General features: G+C 36.3%; 1 protein-coding gene across 1 annotated transcript in view; it reads right to left on the reverse strand.

Moving 5' to 3' along the window:
- Window positions 1-256: 256 nt before the first annotated feature.
- The window catches only part of LOC120768213 (gamma-aminobutyric acid type B receptor subunit 1), a 46,722-nt gene continuing 19,389 nt past the window's right edge, over window positions 257-27,589 (reverse strand). The window contains exons 2-12 of the mRNA XM_040094783.1: window positions 26,036-27,062; window positions 21,396-21,539; window positions 14,163-14,438; window positions 12,204-12,464; window positions 8,266-8,613; window positions 7,792-8,093; window positions 7,414-7,552; window positions 4,662-4,937; window positions 3,146-3,464; window positions 2,697-2,932; window positions 257-2,545 (exon numbers count right to left, since the gene is read on the reverse strand). Of these exons, the coding sequence (XP_039950717.1) occupies window positions 1,448-2,545; window positions 2,697-2,932; window positions 3,146-3,464; window positions 4,662-4,937; window positions 7,414-7,552; window positions 7,792-8,093; window positions 8,266-8,613; window positions 12,204-12,464; window positions 14,163-14,438; window positions 21,396-21,539; window positions 26,036-26,887 (4,251 nt within the window). The 5' untranslated portion in view covers window positions 26,888-27,062 and the 3' untranslated portion in view covers window positions 257-1,447. The remainder of the gene's footprint in view (window positions 2,546-2,696; window positions 2,933-3,145; window positions 3,465-4,661; window positions 4,938-7,413; window positions 7,553-7,791; window positions 8,094-8,265; window positions 8,614-12,203; window positions 12,465-14,162; window positions 14,439-21,395; window positions 21,540-26,035; window positions 27,063-27,589) is intronic.

The following is a 27,589-nucleotide window of genomic DNA, read 5'->3' on the forward strand; positions in this document are numbered from 1 at the left end:
AGTTTTTCATACTGAGTTCTTGAAGTAAATGTTTACGAGTTGAAACATCCTCCCGTTAAATACCAAAGCCTTGGCCTTGTGCTTACTTTGATAGTCATCACTCTAAACACACCAACAACTTAGAAATTTGCTAATGTGTTCAAAATCAAAGCCAAAACTAAGATTTTTATCTAGGTTATAATTATAAAAGCTTTACTCACCTGTGATTGATGTGTAAGTTGTCATTCGATAAAATAAATACAATTTGTTTTTTTCCTTTGTACATTGAGTGACTTGCTTTAATTTATTTCTTAACTTATTGCTTTATAAAGGTGATGGTGTATACATTAAAGGTGTATATAGTAATCCTAAATTGTACATTGAGACCATAAAATATTTCGTTTGAAATTCGCATTTTTGCTTTCCTCTACATTTTTTAAATTGTGTGTTCCAGTTTTTACATCAAAGATTTAATATTTCACTAACTGTAGTATATATTCAAATCCGATTGAGCAATTTATATGTGTTCTTATAAATATTAAATCACCTATTTTTACTTTTCATTAAATATTGCTTCCTCATACCGTAGTTGGCTCATAAAGCCCTTAATGGTGTAAAATATTGCAAATTTAAGGGTCTACTTATTCCTAAGTATTACTACAGAAATTTATATATAATTTGACAAATATAGCTAAGATTGTTTTGGTACTTCTATTCTTACACAAATAGGTTAATCTATGTAAACCATGAGCATCCTTCCAATGCTAATGTTTAGTATATTGCTTATACTAGCATTCGTAAATATGGAGGGAAAGTTTTTATACCTAGGGGTTCGAAAAGAGATACTTGTACATCACATTTATGAATTTATTCGATTGCTCAGAATGATATTGGTAATAGTGCACTTCAAATTGAAGTCTTATATATAATTTCCTATAATTTGCATTTCCAGAGTTTCAAAGAATATATATTTATACTAGAACTCAGGATTTTGACTAAATTTGATCTTTTTGAGTTTCCATACTCAATATACAACTTGTAATTTTTTCCTACCTAATTTACAGTTAACTGGCGCTGTTGAGTTCTTAAACTTTCTTAAATATTTTTTTATCATTAAAGGGTCGCTACTTAGAAATAGTTTCTAGAGTTCATTAAAATGATATTTTCTTACTACTTATCTAGTTATTTACAAGTGTAGATTCTAAAGGATTGTCTGTGTAAAAGTATCAGGTAGAAAATTTGGAATAACGTCAATTGTTAACGGGCATTTTTTACTACAAACTGAAACAGCAATAACTATTTTACCTCAAATGGGTAATTGACGACTGTTCGGAGTTTTATTTCCTACACTACTTTAGAATGCTCACCTCTTTCATTGCATTCTTAACCAGTAGGGTGGTTATCTGGTTAAAAAATGAGGCTACCAAATATAAAATAATTAAACTAAGCGTTTCATCTGCTAGTTATGCTAATCCATGGGTTTTGTAATTTCAATTTCGATTATATCCTCGACTTCGCCCGATGTCGGTGTACTACTTTTATCGCTTGGTGTCACACTGAGTGATAACTTTGATTCAGTAGTGACTTCCATAGATTTCCAAGTTCCGGCACCAGTCGCACGCCCCAATGGTATACGTTCCTGCAACGCTATGCTACTGCGATCATCAGCCTCCTCCAATGCGCCCAGACTGCTGGTGGGCACCACGCGATGAGGAAAACGTGGAGAGCAACGCACTCGCTCACGCATAGAGGGTTGTGGTTCTAGAATGGACGGTCGCCGATTAGCAGGCAGTTGGAAATTCACTTTAGTCTCGTGTACTTTGGTATAACGCGCTACACCGATGCGTTCCAATTCGCTTTCGTCGAGTGGCAGTATCAAACCCATGTGGGTGGGCTCTTCTGGTGTTTCTGCCGATATTGATGGTATTTGCAGAAAATTGGGGTCGGGCGTAGCAACATCCAAATGTGTACCGCTCTTAGCAAATGACAATCGCTTCATTGCTTTGAGCGGCGCTTCATTAGACCCGTTCGAACCTTCATCATTACGGTTTGTCTGATTGTAGATGGCATTACAAGAGGCTGCTTGCGTGGTGGGAACGTGACGCGTAAAGAGTCCCATATGTGACTTAAATGCAGCACGCAAACTCTTTTGCTCGCCAAGGCTACAACTGGAACCTTTGTTACTTGAGGCTGTACGTGAAAATATCCCACGTAGGCGATTGATTAGTCCTGTTTTGGTTTCCGTCGCTTGTCGGTGGGCAATGCGTAGATTGTATAGGTCTTGTTCGGCCAGACAGGTCGCAGCGCTCTTACGTTCTTCCAGCTGTGGCTGCGAGGCGAACGCAATAGAACGACGCATAGAAAGTTGCATGTATTCAGCGGAGGGCCAACTGGCACGCGGTATGACCGGTGGTAAAACAGATAGTAAAAGGTTGGGCAGGATGCCAGATATGCTGGGTGCCCGTGATTTATTATTACTCGGTGGCAATGCAGGAAAAACCGGAGGGAAAGTTGGTGACGATGGATGCATAAATATAGAAGTATCACTGGTAACTGTTAACTCAGGCTGTCCGAATAAAATTGTGTATATAAAAGGAAAGAATAAGTACTGCATAAAGGCGAAAGGATCTTTCAAGTAACATTTTGGTTAAAGTTTTGGGATAAGTACTTTTATAGACGTATAAAATTACAGTTATGAGATAATTTCTTATGCTCACCCTTTGTTGTCCTCCCACTAACGAGGAAGAAGATGTAGCTGATGACGCAGTGCCAAATTCAAGAATACGTTCAAGCTTTCGTATCTCTTGATCTAGTGCGGCTATTTCTTTCTTATAGACGCGATTTTGTACCTCTACGCGGTATTGTAGCTCTCGTCTATCGTCTATAACAAATCGTCGCGTGTTGCACTCCATCTTTAAACCCATGCTGTGGATCACTGGATCGACAATAACATCTGAACACAAAAAATTATTATGCGAGTGTGCATCGAATTGTTTTTAGAATCGTCTCTTCAATACTTTGGGAACTCAAATATTAGGTTATCAAACTAAAACTGTTTATTATTTATTATAATCGAGTATTTGAAACATTTATTCTACAACCAATTGAAACTAAGTTCTTTCGTACTATAAACAGTTATTTAAATTACTTTATACTTAATACTTACTTCGTCCCCAAATATCGTGAAGTTTCGGTATAAATGACAAACACAATGTTGCCGTTGTTGATGCCAGTATCAGTGAGGTTATAGTTATGAACGCTAGTGTCACTCGTTCTGAAATCAAGTTGGCTAAAACCACAACTATAGCGCTTGTAATTACTACGAGATACACAGATACACCAATGTACTGCGAATCGTTGAGTGCAGGTATGGTCACATGACGCGTTTCCCAAGCCATATACACGCCAACCACAAGCAACAGGCCTTTGTAGGCATATAAAGCGCCCAGCCAACCTTGAGTGTGTTGCGAGCGACAAACTTCGACCTGGTTTGATATTAAGTTAACATTTTATATTTGTGTTATCATGTTCTTTGGCTAATATTAAACTGTATAATAAATAATATTAATAAATTATTCGTCAGCAAGATATTTTTTCCAGACAACTCTATCATACTCCAAGTTTGCCACGATTTCGTAAAACCAAAAAGGAAACGTCAGATACCCTATAAAATTTAATATTTATATATGTAAATGATCATCCGATTTACCCATTTTGCATACATGCGAGCTAGTCTCTCAGCTTTTGAGATAGCAATCTGACATTTTTCTTCTGACTCTTTCCTTTTCAGTGTACAACTCAGGAAGCAATTATTATAACGATATACAACCTGGCTCGAATAATGCCTTTAACGATCTTATGATCTATGAGTTAATACTTCCCTAAGCTCACATATACCTAAGGCAACCATTTTCGAACTTCTAGGTGACTTTATACCGTATATATCGGCCAATATATCTCAATGAAAATGAAAGAGCTTGTTTTACTGATAACAGTGTATCTTTGTGGCTAAAATGGATAAAATTGGGCAAACACTTGACCTAGCACCCAAATTTATATATTTTCAATATTTTCCATTTAATGGTTTTAATGGACGCATTTTTTGACTTGGAAAGTCGATTGCCAGGGGAATTCAGTTGCATTGCTTTTAATTTATTTCTTTAGAATTTTTTCTTTTGTAGTGTCTAAATCAGATGTGATAATGTTATGGATTTGCTTACTGACAAAAAGGTGGGGCTAAATCAGAGTAACGCAGAGAGATTTCGAGTATATTAGTTTCAAATCTTATCTGTGACGAGATTAACATGTACCATTTTTGTTAGGCGAAATCTTACTGAATCCAGTAGATTAGTGATATAATCTACTCAGCAACTTAAACTTTGTGATTGAGTGTCGGTGGGAACAGAGTATGAGATTTTTAAGCTGGAAATATCATGGTAATTGGGAAGTAATTAGCAAAAGGTTAGTAGATACTTATGTAAAGAAGAAAAAGAGTAAAGCATTGAGGCACATTATCACAATTGTTATATCCCCAGACCCATGATGTTAAATGCAAATTAAAATTTTACACACTCAAATTCTAACATGCGTGTGTGTGCGACAAACATTTGCATAAATATGGTAAAATTATATGGTTTACACATACAATATAAATGGTGAATACATATAACTTTAAAAATCACCTGTGGCTGATAGACGACGCTTCGGTCGATGCTGCTGATTTCCAACGTCAAATTGTGCAAATGCCTCTCCATCGGATCGACGAACACCCAGAGGGTGACGAGGAGCGCGTCGACCACCAACAGTATACATACCAACATTATAAGTTGCGCGTCCTGTAGCATTTTGTCCTTGAATACACTGCCGGTGCGTGTGAAAATGCGGTGAACACGATATGTTTTGGCAAACATCGAACCGAATGCCAGCGAAAAGCCAGCGCAGAGCAAATAAACACGTGCCTGCGAAGATGGGCGTGAGAAGAGAGAAATTAAGTAAAATGTTTGTGAATTATGTACAGCGAATTCGAAAGAAAAACGAAAAAATGAAACAATACAAGCAACGAATTGCCACAAATTTGTTGGCAGCGTCCCTCAAATTATGCAAATTAAAATTTGACATTGTCTACGACACTTTCACTTTTGTCGGCGTGACTGCGTGCGTTTGTTTGTGTTGGCAAACAATTGTTGTGAATTGAGATATTCAGCTATGCAAATTAGGCCGATGGCGTGCCTTGTTGTTGCAGTTTTGCATAAAAATTTATTAACATGATAATAAATCGCCCGTATTGGGTCAAAAAATTTAACTCCGAACAAAAAGTTTAATTTTGGATGTAATTGTAATAAATGCTGTTTTTTGTTAAAATCTTCTTTGTTAGTGAACGCATGTGGTGCATATATTTTTGCCTCCAGACTTGGAATCGTTTTTTTCCGTTGAATAACTTTATTTAGTATTGGCACTTCCATTTCAATATCCAGAAGAATTGGGATCTTCGTTCTCTAGCTTGCCGAACATTTATACATTCGAGTTAGTGTTGCAATTGTTTTGCTTACAAAACTTTTGTTTTAAAATTTACATTTTCATCAAATGCAAAATGTTTGGGGATTAAAAATAAAATAGAAGCATATTTTTCAAATTAAAACTGGAATGAAAAGTGGCAAAAATCTAGAATTTACGCAATTGTACGAGGGCTGCTATATATATTCTGGCCTAGGGCAACACTGAGTTTTGCCAGGTGCAATCTGACATTTCCATTGGAAAGTTTGACATTTTTTAGCATAACATCACTCAGAACGTTTAGTCATTTAATCGTGAATTGTTTTATTTTCAGGGAATTAAAAAATTCATCTCGGCCAAAAAATGGAATTAACTCGTGAACATTTTCGTGCGATCATTTTTCACAACTTTCGACGTGGATTATCACGACAAGAGTGCATCGATGAACTAAAATCTTTGTATGGCTATGAAGCACCATCCTATAGCACTGTGAAAAACTGGTACAACGAATTCAATCGTTGCCGATGCTCGCTCAAAGACGAATTCCGTGAAGGTCGTCCAAAAACAGCCGTTGTGCCAGAAAACTGCTAGTCCGTACGTTAACTGATAATGCAAGACCGTCATGTAACATACTTTCAGATAGAGGCATGCCTATGCATTCCTCCCACCAGCATACATTCGATATTGCATGAACACCTGGCCGTAAAAAAGGTTTGTTCTCGTTGGATCCCACACAATTTGACAATCGCTAAAAAAAAGGCTCGTGTGGATTGGTGTAAAGAAATGCTGAAAAAATACGATCGCGGTGCTTCAAAAGATTTTTATAAGATCGTCACAGGTGACGAATCATGGATCTATGCGTATGAGTCCGAAACAAAACAGCAATCGACAAAAAAAAAAAATAAAAAAAACAAAAAAAATACATTTTCGTTGATAAATATGCCTATTTACATTATTAGGCCGGAAATTTATGTATATAGCAACCTACGTAACTGAAACCCCATAATTAAAAGTAATTAAATTGAAAAAAACCAAAGTGCGCTTATCCAAGTTGATATTTAATTAAAAACAATAAAAAATTGCGCCGAAGCTATAACACCCTTCACAAAAGATCCTTTAAGAACTTTGATCCGTCAGTTTGTATGGCAGCTATGTGCTATAACTATCCGATCTAATGAATTTTTTAGGAGTTTGCGATTGGCTTAAACAATAACTCAAGAATTCGTCGAATGCAAAAGATGATATCTGTCGTTCTAAAATAAGAAAATGAGCTTTGCGAGAAAAAAACGGCTTAGATGATTAGAAATTTGAAAATTATTTTAAGTAAAAATTTGCGGGATGGCGCACTAAAAATTCAAATAATAATTTAATTATTTTTGTATTGCAATATTTGAAGCTCTGATTATAACATTTGTGTACGAACTAAAAGTAAGATCACTTAGCAATATTTTTTCATCCAACGTTCCAAGGAGACTACACTAGCTAGATGAAACGAAAAATCAAGGGATGCATTCTGATAACCTTGTTTGATCATCTTATAATGGATTACATTCCCAAAATGGCGGAAGAAAAGGAAAGCCTATACTTATTTGATAAATTTAACCAGCGTTCTTTGTGGAGTCGATTTAAATCCGGTATATGATTAATGATACAAGCATCTGAAGCATAAGTCCGAAGTAAGGTCTAAGATAAACGTTAGTATTAAGATCACCGGCACAACCCAAATATTTTGAAAACATCATTTGTATGAAACATAGCAAATATATTTCGATATAATGGGATCCTGCACTCATCTAAACTATTAAATTAAGTAGCGATGGAGTTCCAATATTGGTATACCAACTTAAGTGTTCAAAACCCGAATAGTATATTTCATAGCCTAATTGTTTTTGAAAATATCTACTTGATAGATAATTAAACTATTTTTCATACAACACTCACCGTGCAAACATTAGAATATGAAGTCTCCGGAGTGGGTAGCGTGGAATAGTCCAGTCCAAGCAAAATTACTGCGACATACACACAAACGCAGCCAACTGCAGAAATATTACTCAGTTTGGGGCTAGAAAGCTTAATAGCTCTTCGCCAAAGAAAATTGTTTTTGTAAAAAAATAAAAAAAATATTAAAAACGGAAAGTTAGTGAGGTTGTTGACATAGGTGATATTTTATACAAAAGAAAACTGCGAAATGGTTCAAATTCACATTTATGGCAAGCACTTTGATGACAACTTAACTGGCACTCTCATATTTGCCATTTCGCAGTGCTCTTGCGCTTTTTAAAACTATCAGAACGCTTAAGTCCACAATTGGCTACTCACTTCATTTTTCGAAAGTGCAACGTAAAGGCGAGAAAAGCTATGGCTAATATGATGCCGACAACCGATAGAGTGGCTATCGTATAAAAGGCGCTCGTCGCGATAGTGGCGACGCGCATTTTGAAAATTCGTCTGGCGATGGGCACTTGGCCGGTATGCCAGCGCACCGCACGGCAATGGGGGCAGTGAAAATCCAAACGGCTGACTGCTGGATAGTAGAGGGCAACGAGCGCGAGTGTGCCATTTTGTATTTGATAGAAAGCCGTTGTGCCAATGCGATCCGGGCCACTAAAGGAAACTGGACCCTGCAAGGTGTAAGTGAGGGAATAAGCACGATAAATTTTAAAAACTGAGCACAAATTCATGTAAAATATTGTATATTTATAGAAGAATGTAATTTCGCCTTGTTTTTACAAATTTCCATTTATCTATTGTATAGAAAGTAATTTTTTCTTAGGGAAAACGCACTTTACTTACCGACACTCCCAGAAAATCCAATTTCGCCATCTGTTGAAGGAATTCCCGCGCCATATCCGCTCGCACATAATCGAATTGATTGAGTTTTGATTGCAAACCCAACTTTTGCCAGCGTTCTTCGGCAGCTCGTAATGCTAAAGCGATTGCCCAAACCGCGTCATACGTTTGAGGTGCATAAGTCGATACGGCTATAGCGTTTAGGGTGGGTATGTCGTTAGTGTTCAATGCTTTATCTCTTAATGAATTCTGAGTACGTGCCGCATTCGATTTTCGTTGTTTATTAACACTGCCGTTATCAAGCAAACCATTAGCCCTTTGACGTAATTCGGACAAGAACATTTCATTGCTCTGATCATAAAGAAGAAAATTGTAATTTATGAATTTCAAATGATGAAAATAAAAAATTTAATAAGTTGACTAAACTGAGGAGACTCTTTCATAATCTAAATTATATATGGTGTGGGGCATTGTCGATTTTATGGGAGCACAATTATATGGCGTGAGTATTGATAACAAACGTTATTATAAGAGAATTTGACGTAACCCCTTAAATAAATGAATTAAAATTATTTAGCACCATCACTGTATACTAACGGACATCCCTAATATGTTCGACTTACCGATACGACGACATTTTGGTTGTGTTGAATAGTTTTCCCTGCACTAATATACAGGTATTTATCAAGGAAAGCAATACTATTTCCTATTTCAAAATCGAATTTTTAATTAACGTAACGGAATTTAAGATAAACATGAAAATTAGAAATAAATTCCCCTAGCTAAAAACGATAACAGCTTCTTTATTGATCAAATATTTCGAATTTTTCCGAGATGCAGGCTGCGTGTAAATAAGCAAAAAACACCAGATCTGTAGGTTAAAAATTCTCTGATTATTTTGATGCATTTGGTTATGCTATAAACAAAACTTCAGTATAATGGCTCTAAGAGAGAGTTTCGAATTAACTGATTTAGTCATTCAGGCCTCTGGCAATTTTGATAAATCGGATAAATCGTCACTGTAAACTACCTAATTCTGTTCTGTTCAGCTACTTTAATTGTTACTATATTGATAGTTTGGAAATCGATTCAGAACTTCTCCGAAAATCTCCGAATGACTGAATATCATAAAGGAATTTAGCTTAGAAAGTTAAAATTAAAGCAATACGATAATAATGGTACTGAAACTAGTAGGAAACTGTTTATTTTGCATCCTCATAAAGTAATAAGTTTCATTCTCTCTGGTTGACTATTGAGTAGATGCCTCAGATAATATCGTGATAAGTTGTCTTCGATTCGCCTTTTCGAGTTAGTGATACAAGATAGTATTTTGACAACTGACATAAATTGTTATTCTACGATATGCTTCTTTTTCATCAATCTTTTTATAATTGTGCACCGGCATTGTGCATGGTCGACTTTTAAAAGCCAAGTTCCCGACTACTCAATGATTGAGATTCGTTTGACGGGTCTCCCTTATTTTCTTACTGTGCATAGGTCAATGTCTGCTTCAAAAGTTCATTGGAGAAAAGAGAACCAATTATAGTCTGTATAACACGAATCAAATTAAAGGGTGATCCATTTCGAGGTTCCTTATTTTTTGAAGGAAAAACATACAAACTTGATGGGAAATGTTTATTATCATTCGAAAGAACATCTCTTGGCTTTCATTTTTGAAGATTATCTCTTTCAAATGTTGGCCGCGGCTACGTTTCAGATGGTCCATCGTATGGTAAGTGGCGAATGAGACAAAACAAGTCTAACGGTGTATTATCGCACAATCTTGATGGCCAATTGACCAGCCCAAAACGTGAAATTACCTGCTCACCGAAGTGTTCTTTCAATAAATCCATTGATTGATGCGATGAGTGGAAAGTGGCGCCATCTTGTTGATTCCAAATTTCGCCGAGATCATGAGTTTCAATTTCAGGTATCAAATAGTCGATTATCATGGCACAATAACGGTCGTCCGACGGTTACATTCTCACCGGCATCATTTTTGAATAAATATGGAGCGATAATTCCACCGGCCAACAAAGCACACCAAACCGTTGTTTTTTCTTGATGAAATGGCAGCTCTTGAATCTCTTCAGGTTGCTCTTCGTCCCAAATGCGGCATTTTTGGTTGTTTGCATACTCATTGATCCAGAAACGGGATTTATCGCTGAATAAAAATTGGCTGAAAAGGTCTGATTTTCTTAGAACTTTCCAAAAGCCTAACGATGGCGATTGAGAAGGTCGATCGGCAGTGAGTTCTTGCAAAAGGTGTATTTATCGTAATAGAGTTGAACGAGTCTCTGAACGTGACGACACAAATATTTATAAAGTGAGTCAAGCGCAATGCTGTAAAAATCTGTGGTTTATAACTGATTTACTTACAAAATTATCAATCGTATTTAAAAGAGTTAGTTGGTTAGTTTGGGCCACCAACACATTTTTTTGTTCCCAATAAAGAACTTAAAGTTTTATGACTGAAAAATACTGTCTTGACAGTTGTCCACAAATTACGTTTTGATCATTTTACTTTGTTTGGTTAATGTTTACTAATTTTTTTAATGTTATTTATCTTAGATATCTGTTTAGAAATATAAGAAAGATTTTCTCTACCGATATATTAATAACATGTTATTGAAAAATAATCCATAGAGATATCAGCTCAGTTTTGCTCTATTTTACTAGATACTTTTCGTTCTGTGTATAGTTGACTTTTGACTGAAAATACCGGTAAATAAGTGAGACATATCATTGAAATTCAGAGAAAATTCTTTCCCTCGTGCTGAATCGGGTCAATACTTCTTTTACCCTATAAACCTAACATAAATACTTTCGAACTTGCATATTTGTGCTTAGAATGAATAAAATCGAATGAAGACTTTCCTCAAACTCCGGCTTTAATCCTATCAAGTTGCAAGTGTATAAAATGTCCGGTTACAACCGAACTTACAGGAAGCCCTTTTTTACTTGTTTTATTTGACTTCAATACAGCTGAATATCATATCAAGCCTGTCGAAATGTGCAAACTTTGTCCTAAAGCTTCAAAATTTTACACTTTCAGTCGCAAATAAGCAATCTTAACCTTTAAATATAGACGGAGATTACAGCCGAAGGAATAATTTTGGTTTTTATCTGAGTAGATGATGTGAAAGATCCATTCCTCATCTTGATTTTATTTCGGGTTTGAGCGAACCTGTCCTGCCTTACGTGCCTTATTTTTAAAAAACAAAAATTACCTCCAATGCCACTAGCGTTTTAAAATATTTATTTAGAGTGTCCTCCAATTTCGTTTGTTCCATGCTTGTATCTATTATTGATTGCATCTAGCCAAATAGTATTAATGAGTATTTATTTTTCATTTCCAAAAGAATACGTACATATATACACATTTAACTTCTTTCCACAATTCACCAACTACTTAAACAAATTCATTGAGCAATTTTATCATATTGCTAAATAAATACATATATTTTGAATTCCAATTCCCATTTAGCACCAATTCATTGCCACCACGAAATAGTCTAATCAAATAAATCGTTTTTCGTACCGACAAAGTCGCTGACCAATCTGCCATAAAGTAAATAATCAAACATACCAACAAACAAACAATGGAGAAATCAACATGGCAAAACCTATAAATCGACGAAGTAACGACAAGCACACATACATACATATGTATAGGACACACACTCATGCACACTTGTCAAGACGAAGGCAAATGCAATTTACAAGCATATAAAAGCATGCTTTCCGACATTCTACGGTTCGCGAATTCATACAGTTTTGTCAGCAATCTGGCATTTCATCAAACATCTCCCCACTCTGCGTTACAGCTGCTTTTACAGCTGATATAAAACCAGAAATCTCTTCTCAGATTTCGTCATATTAAATATCCTTAAATAGTAGTGTTATTACTCGTGTTGTTCTTGTTGCTATAATCGACTTACCAATCCACTGTAGCTGGTCTTATTTCCCACAATCCTATTGTGACTGGCAATGATAATCAAATTCTCGACGGCGTCCTGCAGTTCCTTCGGCGTACAATTGGTTCCAGTGGCCGATATGTCGTTCCACCATGGCGCGCCCATGCTCTCGTGCAATATCCAGGCGTAATCCGCGCCGAACATGCGTAACCGAAACGCTTCGCAAAGTACTTGTGGTGCTAAGTCCTGCGAGAAGCTGCCGATAATAATGCGGGTATCTGTCTCCTTTGCGCGCAGCGAAGATGGCGTTGGTAGGCGGTTAACAATTGTCGGGCGGGTGGGCGCCAATTGTCGATGTTCGATTCGGTCGATAACAGCAGTGCGGTCAGCGTTTTGCGAAAATATATGGAGATACAACAAAATGATGATAGATATATATTATATACATACATAGATGGTGGTATATTTTTATTTCAGCAATGTAGATGAGTGTAGAGAGTTGCGGAATGAACAATTATTTGTTGGAATTGCAATTTACGACAGATTAATCGATTTTATATGGCGTCTATGCATTTATTATGAGTTCGTTCACATTGTGCTGTGAACAAGTTTGTAGGTTGGCCTTGCCTACAATTAGGTGTGCCATCATTAAAGAAGTACTATATAGTGGCAGTAGAGATAAAACATCTCCTGAGATTAGGTATTAAAAGGAATTTCGATTAAGCGAAGCTCCAATTTCTTTAAGGTATCTGGAAAAAATGGCGTTCTGGAGGTCTGAAGTGTGGGTCTGTGAGAGTAAAACTCTTTATTCGATTCAAATCTCTGCCTGACTAGTAACTTTAAACTTTGGAAAGAAAAGCAAACCACAAGGAGCCAAAGCTGTAAATTACAGGACCTTGTGAACCCTAGAAAACAGGATACACCTCTTTCTGGCCGACAGCAAACTTTTCGCCATCTTCGGAGCATAGTCCTAGGTGAATTCCAATTCATCGTTCGCCACAGAGCCAACAATAAACACTGCTATGGATTGATCTCACGGTGGCATTTGTTATTTGGGGTTAGCATACGCGGCACAAATCACGCCAACAGATTTTGCATAACCCAGGTTTTTTGAAATGCCTAACGTCTAACTCTAGCAAGTTCAATAGGTAGTCTGTCAACAACAAATTATGAACTTTTGACATGTTATTCTCCTTGGCCGTCTGGTTGAGTCTCTCCATGCTTCCTGGCATCCAAAAAAAGTTACTGTTTGATGAGGTACATATATAAAAAATTTTTATCGTCGGGGGCGTTTGATACATGCATACGATTCCTCAAATTTTAGTTCTGAAAGTTTCCAGGAGGTCTGTACCGAAGACCATCATTAGATATTAGTTCCTTAGCTTATACGATTTGACTCCGCTAGCCTACATTGCGTACCAACGTATTCTTTTTGAGATAAGGTTACAACATTTTACGAACTTAAATTCTTATAGACAGTGGCACCAGTACCATTAAAGAGTTTTGATACGCGTAAAAATCGCATTCGAGTTCTAAAGTTGTAGAACAATTAGTCTGTAGTAGCTGCCAAGCAATTCGCTGAACACACGTCTTATGAAATTGAAATGGACAAGAGCAAAAGTGTCCGATTGGGCTTCCAAACACTAAGATTATAATTTCACAATTAAGGTATGAGCCCGTCTGGCTTTATATTAATTACAAATTGCTTTTAACTCTCGAGTGTATATGAAAAAGCTTTCAGTCATTCTGTTGAAATATAAATGTTATAAACTATATACAAGTATATATCCTACATGCATATACATATGTATATGTATACCCAAAAAATGCTCAGAAGTCAAAACCAAAATTGATGAGCTTACGAGAATTATCACCACATTAAATATATAAAACAGTTATACTATATATGTATGTATACGTACAAATTTGTGTCTGAGGCTTATGTACATACAGACGCAAACATAAGTCGACAAATCTACTTACTCGTAGCAGTAATAGTTGCTCCTTGAAATCTGTCGCCGCAAATGTAATGGTTGCCGCACAGGAGATATTTGCTGCCTCCAGTTCAGTTACTAAATCATTGACAGCCAATGAGTGGACTTCTTCGTTCTGGGAAAATGTGGTAACGGTATCCCAACCGAAGAAGCGTATGAAAGCAATACGCGCGGGATTGTGCGATGAGTCTGGTGCGACGGTACGGTAAAAGTTGGGGAATTCCATGCGGTCACTGAGCGCTGGTGAAGTGGAACCAAACGAAACCTGTGGGCATAAAAAAAGACCAAAAGAACTTTTGTTGTTCATATGCATATATGTATATCTCTGTAATTTGCATGTGTGCATGGTGGCAATGTTGCTGTGCGCAAATATCTGTATATATTGATATACTACAAGTACTTATATAATATGTTTCAGCAAAAAAAGGGTCAAGTTCGTAGACTGTATTAAAATATGTTCAGATAAATGTTTGATAAAATGACAAATACGGTGTTGATAGATAAAAATATACATATAGTATATAAGTATATTAAAAAATGATATGTATGTACATATATATGTACATATATTAGGTTGTCAAAAAAGTCTTGCGGTATTTTCGCTAGTTGGCGCTGAAAGCGCGTAGTTCTAGTTTTCTTCGTCGCATCGGGTCATGCTATACCTTTTTGGAAAGCTCATTTCACGCGCTAACACGTGTTTGATTGATTGTCGTTTATATCAAATATTTTGTATTTACATTTTACATTAAGATGTGGTACGAATTCATTATTATGTTTGGTGGTTTGCACCAGAAAGCTTTGTTAGAGTTGCACAGAGTCACCCAGTGGTGACTCCGCCACAGTATCCCCTCCTAGAGAGCCGTAGATGTTGCGAGAAAGGCGGGCTTTAGGCGAATCATGGTAACTTTGACCTTGCTAGCGTTGATTTCGATAAAGAAGTACTTATTAGTGCTGCTGACAACCCTGAATAGGCCTCTGTAGGGTGCGGATACGATGGACGAATTGAGTCATTTCAAATGAAGACGTAGTGGCTTGATTCCAGCTTGCTGTGAGCGAACGGTTTTGTTGGGGGTATGTCAAGAAGTATCGACGGGTCGCAGATCTTGCATGATGCGACGATGATAAAATCCGAAGGCTTGTGAAGCGTTGTGCCGTAAAAGAGCTCCGAAGGCGTACATGCCATGTCCTACTTAAGGTAAATGCTCCTAATTACGGCATATTAAGGTAGATTGATGAATATACGCACATTACAGTGAATCAAAAGTTAGACGGAATGAAGAATTATAAACAAATCGTAAATAAAGCTTTTATTTTTCATATTAACTTTTCAAATGATAGAATTTTTGTACCGTTTTTTTGTTATTAATGCTTTTCTGAAACACTCAATTGGCCCCAATTCCGTTCTAAAATTTTGTCAAAATCCTAATTCCGTGCTACATTAGAAAAGGTTCTTATTTCAACTATTCCTAGCAATTTGTTAGTAAAACTTACACAGTTTATACGTGGAACACAACGAAACATTTTTATTCACATAAATCACATAGAAAATTACTTAGTTAAATAAAATAAAATAACTTCAAATATTTTAATGACATTATTTGTCAGCTATGCATTTGATGCGATATATAAACATAAAATAATAAGTATTTAGTTAGTAAAACTGTATACATTCAATTACTTGTACGTGAAATAAAATTATTTCAATTACATTAATGTACATAAAGTCAGTTCAATATTAAATTTTAGTTTATTACATATCAGGTATTGAAAATATTCCTCTCTTATTTATAGGCAGAGGTAAATTAATTTTTTTAACTACTTCATCGGCGTCGTATTCTAAAATATCTTCTTTTCCTGGCCAATGCCAGTTAGATCCACTCATTGTCATGGTTTTGATTTGAAATTTTTCTGGATTCCCATTAGTAACTTTTAACACCTGCTCAGGAAATTTCTCGCCTTCATACCTTACTACAACATAGTCTCCTGGATTAAAACTATTATTAATGTTCCGTTTTGCTTTCACCTTTGAACCTTGCTTTTCTTTCTTTTTTAATCTTTTCTTTCTTAATCTTTTTTTCTTCATCCAAGCGTCGCTGATACTCAATGTATTCAGAAGCAGTGGCGACAGTTGGGGTTAATTTTTTCTTGACAAATTTTTTTGTTTGGGTTCACTGGTTGGGGCTCTGGCCAGAAAAGAGCATTTTTGAAAGGCGTTGGAAATTCAGATTTTTTTATTTCTATTGCATTAACTGTGCTTTTTGGTGGAGTTCTCGAATTAATATTAACCACGTCTACATTGTCATTCGCCTCCCTAGGGGGCAACTGAGGTCTTGGTGGATGGTTGACAGTTGTTGGGATATCTTCGAAGTTAATGGCTTGAGCTACTGGGCAAGGTATACTGTCCAATATATGTATGTACTACTTCACGCTGCTTGGACTTCACGGCTCAAGATGGAGATGAGCTGCTCACATTATGTTTGTTAACTAATTCTTCATTGAAATCTATGAAATCAATACTCATGTTTTCGATATCCAATAAACTGTCGTTGTTAGCTAAAATACTCGTAATATTAAGATCGGAAATAGAAATACTTGCAATGCAGCTGCTTGTTTGCTCATTCTTAACACTTCTCCAAAAGTAAAATAAGTTTTCGTCTTTAACATCACCCTTGCAAGTTCCGCTGCACTCAATAAACAGTTTAAGCTTTTCAGCCGGCAACCTTTTCTCAAAACTTTGTAAAAATTCTTCGGAATTATTTTTAATTTAGTTCCTTAACCAAGTTAGTTACGCAGTTTACAAGTTGATATTTTGTTACTGGAAAGCTTATTACCGCCAGATAACAAACCCATTTGACAATAAAACTTTCTTCTTCTGTCGTTAGCACAGCTGGAGATCCTGGGCAGCCTTTTGAATACTTGTATTTAATTTTGTCCAGTAGAGTTTGCTTCGGAGCACGATATACCTTTGAAGCCTTGTAACATGTCATCCGATTGCTTTTTATTGCTTCAAGAGCTAAATTTAATGATTCCTGTGTATATTTTGGCATGATGGCGGCACTCAAATTTCTGTTAAAATAAATTGAAACGTAATTAGAAACACACCGTTCCCAACTGCGGCCTATAGAACGGAATTAGGCACAAAATTATAAACTGAAGCCTATTTTCGTGCTACATGTTTTTATAAATATTAAGCAGGGAGTTCCCGAAATATTTGATGTAAACTGTTAACTAATTTAAATTCCACCAATGAAGAATCATCGCAAATAAAGTCTTATTAATCCAATAACATAGCTTTAGAAAAGTAAGCCCCTGAATTGTGTTTGCTTATTTTAAGCTCATTTATGAAATTTCATACGCAAAAAATAAGCTTTTTCCTCAAAAACCGATAGGACGGAAATTGATCTTTAAACAATTTATTGAGTTTACTTTAAGCTAAGAATTTAAATATATATTAAAACTCAATTTTCAACCCCAAAACAAAGTAAAACGAAATATGCTATATGTTCCTAATTCCGTTTCATAGCACGTAGATCGGTACAGGTGAAATTTCAATGTACCAAATTCCGTTCTAACTTTGCATTTAACATTTTTATGAGTTTATTATATAAAATTCATATTAAAACATATATTTCGGTAAAAAATGCTATAATGTACAAATATTTTAGTATATATGTATATATATGCACTTACCCAATTATAATATCAGTCTTAAACAATTTTTACACAACTCTTAGCACTTTTCACAACAAAACTTGTTAATTATCACCACCGGCTAGGCAACTGCTTCCAGCCAACTAACATATGTGAATTTAATATGAAATAAAATGATTTATGGTTTGACATTTTTCAAATGTAAAGTTGAATATATTTTTAACAATTTAAAATAACTGTCCTTTGAATGATGGGTAGCATTGACTTATTTTGTTTATTTAAAAAACTTGTAAACAAAATAGCACGGGATTAGGTATTAGGCCTAATTGGGCACACTTACGTTAAAGGTTGCACTTAACCTCAATAAAATAATTGGTAGATAGGACGTCCACTGATCTGTATTGTGGCACATAATCCAATACTTTAATGTGCGGTGTCATCGCTCAACGAGGCCATTTCATTGTGGGAGGTACCATCATACGGCTTTAGAAACTATCGGTGCCGTCATGTTTGGTACTGGTTAAGCGTCTGGCCATTGGGTGAATCTATCAATTATCGTAAGGCAATACCTGTTAACTTCCGATAACGGAAACGGGCTCACTATGTCGATGTGTAAGTGCTCGAATGACTGGGAAGCTCTCGGCGCTGTACACTTTTATCCTGTCGGATGATTTTATTCCGTTTGAACCTAATACAGCATCTTTGCAGTAGCACGTATGCCAGGATGCGACAAATTGTATATTGCTTGCAGGAATGCTGAGCGAAACTTCGATGTTACAAATGGGCGTAGGCGACCCATAGGGACATGGTAAATCAAATTTCTTCAGCTTAAGAGAATGATAAATTATATCATTAAGATACGAATTTAATTCTCCATCGTCGACTTGATTCTCGGCTAACTCGTCGTAATTGATTGCAGCAGCGGTCAGAGATTGTATTCGTGAAAAAAGATCAACCGCGACATTCTCTTCACCTTTAACGTATATCGGAGTAATCTTGGATATAAAGTCGAACTGCCTGACTTGTCGATATGTCGCCTTGTGTAGCGAAAAGCAAGAACCATCAACGATCAAAGTGATAGTTCTGCATTGGGCAGCGGATGAGTTATCATAGCGAAATTTGCTAACTGAGATTGGCAGGTTTCGAAGTGGCGTTTAGTTGCTTCGGTCAAATGAAGAGTGATATTGTCGTTTTTTCCGTTACTTGGGTTCATGGCAAAAAGTGGTCCTTAACGTTTCAGAGCGTTTGGCAAGAATCGACGATAAAAGTTCAGGATGGTTAAAAAACGCTTAAGTTTCTTACAACACTCGGAAGTGGGATCTGCGTTAAAGCTTCTATACGGCTAAGAAGTGGGTGGATCCTATCTTCCGTGAATGAATGTCCCAAGAATTCAAGCTCAGAAAATCCAAACTTTGATTTTGAGACGTTGATGCTTAAGTTGAAGTCACTCCAACGACTGAAGACTAAACGAATATGTGCCTTATGCTCGTCAATGGACGTTGATGCGATGCAAACGTCGTCAAGGTACGTGAAGACTTACTCTAAACCTCGAAACACCTCGTTCATTAGTCGCTGGAACGTTTGAGGGGCGTTTCTTAAACCAAACGTCATATGAACTCATATAGTCCAAACGGCGTCCTGATGAAAGCCTTTCTGAAGGTCAATCTTGGAAAAAACTATTTTACCAGCTAAGATTGCAGAAAAGTCCTGCTGGAACGGCAGTGCTCTATAGTCGCCGCATGGCTTCCACGATCTTCAGCCTTGCTTCAGGACTCGCTCAGTTACTGCAGGAAGGACAACAAATGTCCACTTTAATAAACAATTCTGGCCGCGCAGCTGCTAAGTTTTGCTAAGTTTCAGCTCTAACTTCAGGATGACTTCCTCGTAGCTAAACACAGGTGAGCCGTTTGCTGCAAACAGTTGCATTGAGGTAGGACATGCTCGAGCTAAGTTTCGTTGACCTTGGGACGACTGGAGCGGTCGTTACCCAAAAGTAAATTGACTTTCTTTGACACGGCGGCGATTTCAGCTCGGAGCTAATGCAACACACGTGGTCGTCTTTTAGTTTAGTGGAATCGTTGAGAATTTGCGATGCCTCGAACCAAAAATCGAGGGAGTAAAAATATGCCTCGATAGTATCGTCAGACATCGTTGGGAGCAGGATCCGAGGACAGAAAATATTTGTAGAAGCGGCAACCACAATACTTACCCCATCGGTTACTTCAGTGCTATCGTTTAAGCTCACGTTAAAAAATATTGTAGATCACGTCGTGGTCAGCAATTTGTTGGTTTACACCAGAAAGCTATGTCAGAGTTGCACTGCGCACAATTTGACTTCGCCACATATACAGGGTGGCGCAAAAGATGAAATGAGGAATGAAAAGATGATCAGAAGATGCTATAAATTTTGCAATTGACCTCTAATATCAGTTCTGTTTTGACATTTCTGTAGAAACCAATGCCAAATACACGTAAATAAACAATTGTAACGCTACACTGCGTGCCACAACCGAAATGCTGAAGGATGCATTTCCCGGGCGCCTAATCTCCCGTTTTGGCGATTTGCACTGGCCATCAAGATAGCCTGATTTGACCACTCCAGACTTCTTTTTGTGAGGCTATTTTAAGTCGCGGGCTTATGTCAACAAGCCTCAGACTCTTGCAGCTCTTAAAGACAATATCCGTCAAGAATGTGAGGACCTATCGACGGAAGTTCTGGCCAAAGTGATGGAAGCCGCCATAAAAAGGGCTCAAATGACAATCAACTGTGGCGGCGACCATTTACATGATATCATATTCTCGTCTTGAGGTAAAAAAAATTTAAAAGACCAAATAAAAATAATCCACAAGCAGAATCAATGTTTTTAATTTTTTAAAAAAACTTTTTTAAAAACTTTTTTCCAAAAAACATCGGAAGATAATTTTTGCGCCACGTGTTATTTGATTCTATTAAGTCCTCGGGCTTAAATAGGCCTGTGTGGACAATGACTGAATGTCAATAAAGAACCAACCAACTGAGAAATTTATCTGTACAATGCACCTGTAATAACTGTAGGAGTTTAGCATTCGAAGTCTTTACTTTTGAAACACTTCATTGGCATTTTTGATAACCCTTCTAAAGGATGGGTGAGCTATATTGAACAATTTTACTTACTAACTATCCAACTAACTAAAAAATAAATTTCCTAAAAGATAACTCGGGTATTTGAGGACGCTCCTTTGTTATATCACTTATTAAATCATAAAGCAGCCGCTTCAAATATTTAATAAACAATTTTTAGGAATTACATAAAAAATTCGGACTTTTTTTTAAACTTTTCAGACATTGTGAAAGTTATTCTTTAATTAATGATTTCTCACTAATTTCACTTCATTATATATTTATACACTTCTATATTAAAGAATTATTGTGCTTAAAATTTAACTTTTCGTACGCATTTAATTTATTAAATAAGTTTTCAGATTAATTGAACCTCGAGTGCACTGTTATTTAAGTAGCAGTTAATTCAGTGATACCTCTACTACTTATATACATACATAAATATATTATAATGCCTGCAAGATTACTTACCTGCACAATACTCCAGTGCGGCACCACTTTGGCTAAGCTTTCAGTCACCTCCGAGCAGGCGGAGCCCAGCAGCATAATCATACGTGTGTCAGGTTGCGTGTAAATGGCATGAAAAAATCGATCAACTCCAACACCGGGATCACACTAAGCCAGACGGGTAGGCATTCGGACAGAGAATTCCAAAGTAAATACAATATATTATTCATACACATCCATATATGTACATGTACTTATGATACTTAAGAAAAGAGAATTATGAGAGGTGTGAGTTGTAAGTTGTATAATTAGGAATATACTATATCCCATATTGTATGTATCGTAGAAATTATTTATATCATACATCGTACTTATTGTACATATATTTAAGTATTTGTTTATTTAACTGAAGATGGTTTTAGCATGCCAAGTTTAAAGCGGCTAAAAGTTCGTTAAAGAAATTTTGCTCAGGCTATTAAACAGGATATTACATTGTGTCCCCATGAATATTTTATATAGTTTTGTGCATTAAAACTCGAAATGAGCTTTCCTTTCAGTAGCTATACACATATATGTGCCTACATATGTACATACATACATATGTACATATGTATGTTGAGATGCTGTTGCGTGCGAGTGTATTTATAGTTCCTTAGAGCGTACGCTATTCGCTAGAATCATTGAATAATGAAATTTCAAGAAACGTATACATATGTACATACATGTTTATATATGTAAATGTACAGGTTGTTTGGCGCAGAAGTTGTATTGCCTGTCTTTACCTCGCAACAAATTCTAGTATTAATGCCAAATTGTGCACGTACAAAGTGCGTTTAAGTCGCTTGACTGTGATTTTCCTCCCCTAAAATGTGCACAGTCCTGTTCAAAATATTTGCAACCTTTGAAAGTCTCTTGCTTTTTTACCAGATAGAATCAGCTCACTCGCGAACATTGAAATAATATTAATATTATGGTTGGTTGTTTGTAGAGTACTAAAATAAGAATATTTTCGTACCGCTTCATTGTGACCTAAACCTTCTTGAATACCGAAATAATTAAAATATTATTATTAGTATCATGAGCTGCTCACCTTTAAGCTTTCCTACATTGCCGCCATAATTTATTGAAACAAATTAGATCATAGATACGACCTTTGGTATCATTTGTTTTTGTATTAGTATCGAAGCATTAAATCCAATTTAAAAAAAAATATGTCTCTGCTTTAAATATTGGGGAAATTATTCGAGTACCCATAATGCTATCTTGATCAAATTAGAGTTACAGAGTTCTCGGAATTTGTGAAATACATATTGCTCCAAATAATATAGATTTAAAGATGAAGTATGCGAATGTCGATGAATCCATAATATCATCTTCATCATCATTTTAATTAACCTGAAAACACTGCTTGAAAGTAACTTTTGAAACTCGAGTCTACAGAAAAACGGAATCAATTTATGTTCTGCATGGTCTGATCCATAAGAATAACTATTTAAAATTTTTTATTCTACGAATTTCAGTTAAATTATAAAACCTGAAAGACACTGGAGGTATAAAAAGTTTTAAACAATGCAAGTTGGTATCTCAATATTTAATAAAAAGTATAAATTTAAGTATACAATTTAGTTTCCTTAAGCACAATCAACAAGTCTATAAATCGAGTATATTAATTCTTAAGACAAAAAAAAACTTTGACAAAAAAGCTAACAACAAAAATTGTCGTTTTCACACTCTTTCTTCAATTATGATTACATTCTTCTTAATATCTAAAGAGTGCATATATTTTCACAGCAGTGTCATCATCAGACATATCTACTTGCGCAAAAGTTTCTTCACTTATCACCGCTCTTTCCCAATTTTCTAGTACGCGCATTTAAGCGATTTCATAATTAAGCGCTTAATTTGGTTTGCCCATTAAAAGTTTGATGTAAGCTAAGCTTACCCGTACAAATATGTAATACGTGCACATGTTTCTGAAGTAAAATGTACTAGTTGGAAACCATTTTACAACTAGTATAACCTTCACGTGCAACTGGTTAGCCAACTATACTTGTAGTAAATCTCTTCCATATAAGACACATTGTCTTTTAAATGATTCATTTTCTGCCAAGAAATTTTTGTTTAAAGCGATATTTTTTGGCCTACTTTTATTTTGATCATTAATTTCTTGAAATTCCTTTATAGGGATATGTTTGAGCATACATGCATTTATGCGCAAATACGTACATATATAACGTGTTTTTAGAAAATTGCGCCACATACTTTCATATACCTGTAACCATTATATTAATTTCTTTTTATGTAGTACGTAGTATTTTTCATATATAACAGCCTCTTAAGCTTTTGTTATATGTATAGTATATTTGCTTTAGCATTGCTTTAATATTAACCTTGACTGATTTTGTTAGATTTTGTATCAATACAGTTTGATTTGTAGAAAATCGTTGTATTTCTTCAGGATTTACTATTCATGATAGTATAGTAATGATCAATTTGGCAATGCAGGTACTTTTTCAATAGGTAAGACTTACGACTGAACAATGGTTACAAATCGTTTAACTTTATTACGAAAATTTACGTTCTGTAAAGAATGTGTATCGCGCGCTTCGCTCAACTTATGGTCAACATAATCGGCCTACTGAGCGTACATCGACCATCATGAGACCCAGCATTGATTATTATTGGATAATAATCGACCGAATAGACCACGTCCAGCACACAGTGAAGAAAATATAGCAGCCGTAACCGAGAGTGTACACGAAGACCGTGGATGGTCGATTCGGTGCCGTTCGCAACAACTCGGACTGACGTGGAACGTCTTGAGAGCTTAAATTGGAAGCATACAAAATATGGTACAGCTTGTGCGAGAACTGAAGCCGCTCGACCTTCCAAGTGACATCGCTTCGTTTTTGAAAAGTTCCAAGAAGATCCGATGTTTTCGAGCCAAATTTTGTTCAGCGTTGAGGTCCATTTTAGGTACAATTTGGTTTCAACAATAGGGCGCCACTTCCCATAAATCGCATCAGTCAATGGACTTATGGAGAGAACACTTCGGTGAGCAGATAATTTCACGTTTTGAATCGGTCGATTGGCCACCAAGATCGTATAATATCACAACACTTCACTTTTTTTTGTGGAGATATGTAAAGTCTGAGTCTATGCGAACAATCCCGCTTTGATTCAGGTATTGAAGCAAAACATCACGCGTGTCATTGGCCAGTTACCAGTCGAAATGCTCGAATGGACTCAACAGAGAGACCAATTGTGTCCTAGCCGCGGGTAAAATTTGAAAGAGATAATCTTCAAAAAAATAAAGGCCAAAAAATGTTCTTTCGAATAAATATTCCCCATTAAATTTGAAGAGTCTTTGGTTTGGTAGGGATTCTGGAAATGGATGACCCTTTAGTACTATTATTTAACATAAAATCGTTGTGACTTTCCATTAAACAAAAATATTTAGTCATTACATTGAATCTAATCTAATAGAAGGATAATATTTTGCTCTTATCCTAAAAGTGATCACTATGAATTAGTGTCCTATTTGTGAAACAGCTAGTTTCATTAAGATGACTTACTTATGATCAATTTTATACAAATTAAAATTAACTTTATCGATAGAGAATATATTGCAAGTAAGAATGGTAAGCATTTTTGGCCCAAGCCTTATATCGAAGAGAGAACAGGAATGGAATCGATTGCTTTGTGCTAATAAAGATAAGCAATGGACAAAAGCCAACAAAATTAGTTATATTTTATGGTATTTTTATAAGGTGGAAAGCTTTACACTTGCGAGCGTTCAGCGTGCGACGTTCATAAGCACCCATGTAACTCAATACCATTCTGCATGTACTACCCGTTGACATAACCGGAAGATGAGAGGAATGTTTCTAAAAGATAAACTTGGATTGGGAAGAAGCCGTTGAAGGAGAGTGTTTCTTGTTGATGGGTAAAGTTTTGGGAACAAAGAAGGTTAGGAATAGTCTATAGTCGATAATTATCCACCAGCACTAGTTTCAAGCTTTTCGCCCGAGGTTAGGTAATGAATGAATAATCTCACTATCAACGACATCGAGATATTTTTTAATAAATATAGCACACCAGGCGAGTGCAAAAGTATAGGTAATTGTAAAGATGATTATGTTTCAACCGCGGTATCAGTAGAATGGGAATCGGTTGGAACTCCACTGCCTTCTTGCAGTTTTTAATAGATTTCTACGATTCACGAGAACTTGGCGGTCAACCACACCTCACATAGCGCGGTAACAAAATCCTTCTCAATATTATAGATCAAAGTTTTTACGATTTAAATAAATATGCATATTTGTGTGTTATATGTGAATTCTTCCTAGATTAAAGTAAGCAAAATCTAAACTTTTTGGATCCTATTTGCTAACAAATTATTTGCACTTATTTTTAAATACTTACATCCTGATTGCAGTACGGGGGAAGGAGATTTTACCAGCAAAACATATAGGTATAATTAAGCATAACTATTTGAAAATCAGGCAAATTAGTTTGAAGACAATAACTGTATTGAAAAGCTTTGTCCAATTTTGCTACTACTAAATTTGCTTTTATGATATTTCATTGTTGTAGTTCTACTCCATTGCATAGTATAAGCGAACTGTTAAACTCACATTTACTCATTATGTAGATTTACTCACCTGTGTGTCGTTAGTCAAGAGCTCCAGTGTGTAGTCGGGTAAAATTTTCTTGCTATTGATATGTTCTACGGCCATTTGTGCCGCGCTCAATTCACTCCAGCCATCTAAACGTTGTCCCTGTCGGTTGGAAAGCTCGAATAGACCAAGCAAAACAATTCGCCGGCTGTTGCGCCTAATTTCTGCTGTCGTCATGCGACGTTGACTTTCAAACACTTGATTAACCTTCAAATTGTTTTGAGGCCAATTGGCTGAAATTCTCGTCGAGCTGCGGCTAAAGTTTATTTTCTCCACAGTCTGCGTGTCGGGCTGAATACCGCCGCTTACGTTTTGTACTTTTACGAGTGTGGCGTGGTGGGTCGGTGTTTGTTGTAGACCATATGCTACATGCGTATGCTTTTCCACCTTTGTTTTTGTACCGTATGCCACATCATCATCACTACTTGTTTCAAGCGGAGGCGTAGGCAAATTAAGCTCGACGTTGGGACGGTTTCTTGTCTGTGCCAAGACAGCATGTTCAGTTGGCGCACTTTCATGACTGTGGTTTGGTTGGAGACTAAGTTTATGTTTGCTTTGGTGCGTGTTGGTTAGTTTGATTTGGGTTGCCTGTAAGTTCTGTTGTTCTAGCTCCTGTGATTTTGTAAGGCTTTTTTGTTTCCTTGGTGTATGCAGTTGGCTTCTGGTGCTGTTGTTGTTGCTCTTAGGAGTGTTATATATCTCAGTGGTTAAGTAGCTCGTCGTGCCGGAAGCACTGCTGCAAAGTGGTATACATATTGATGTCACAATAAGTGTGAGACGGTATAATTGGCCCGTTTTCAGCCAATGCCAGTGACGTTTTTGTCGTGGCTTTGGCATTACTCGGGCGATATGATGGTGATGTGAGCGGTAGGATTTTCTTGCAAATACTTGTCATTTAAAATTTTACTATTGTGTGCTCAGGGTGTCATATACTGAGTGTACTCTTGACAAGCAATTGCGACACTGAAGGACAGTTGGCGCAACAAGCAGCTTACAGCAACATTCGTGGTATCTGCAGTGAGGGAAAAACATAACTATTTTAATGCATGCATGTATTTATTAGTCTGAATAAAATATTTTGAGAATATTTAAAATCCATAAATTTTATTACTACTCTCCTTCTTCGTTTTCTGTTTCCAATAAATTTATAAATTTTTTTAGCATTTGACTTTATCCTTTTTAGCATTTGACGATAACACCTGAAAAGGCATTCATTATGACAATGAAAAGAAATTGAAAAGGTTTGTGAAGCCTTGACTTCGCACCAGCCGCACAGCAAATTAATTTCCGTTTTCCGCCGCTTTGACGGATGAGCGCCGCGCTGTTGGCGAAAGTGCGACTAAGTAAGCAAAGGAAGCAAATCAAAGGAGTCATTACGATGAAGGAATACAATGTGGCGAAATTTCAGACATGCTCAGTAAGAATGCCTTGCAAAAGAAGTGTGGATGTGGTTTATAATGCTTTGGCATTTTTTTTTAGAATCTGTCCAGGATAAAGCCAAATAATGAAACCGGAATAATTGTAATGGGTTAGTAAATG

The sequence above is a fragment of the Bactrocera tryoni genome, chromosome 2, assembly GCF_016617805.1.
Source record: "Bactrocera tryoni isolate S06 chromosome 2, CSIRO_BtryS06_freeze2, whole genome shotgun sequence".
Lineage (NCBI taxonomy): Eukaryota > Metazoa > Arthropoda > Insecta > Diptera > Tephritidae > Bactrocera > Bactrocera tryoni.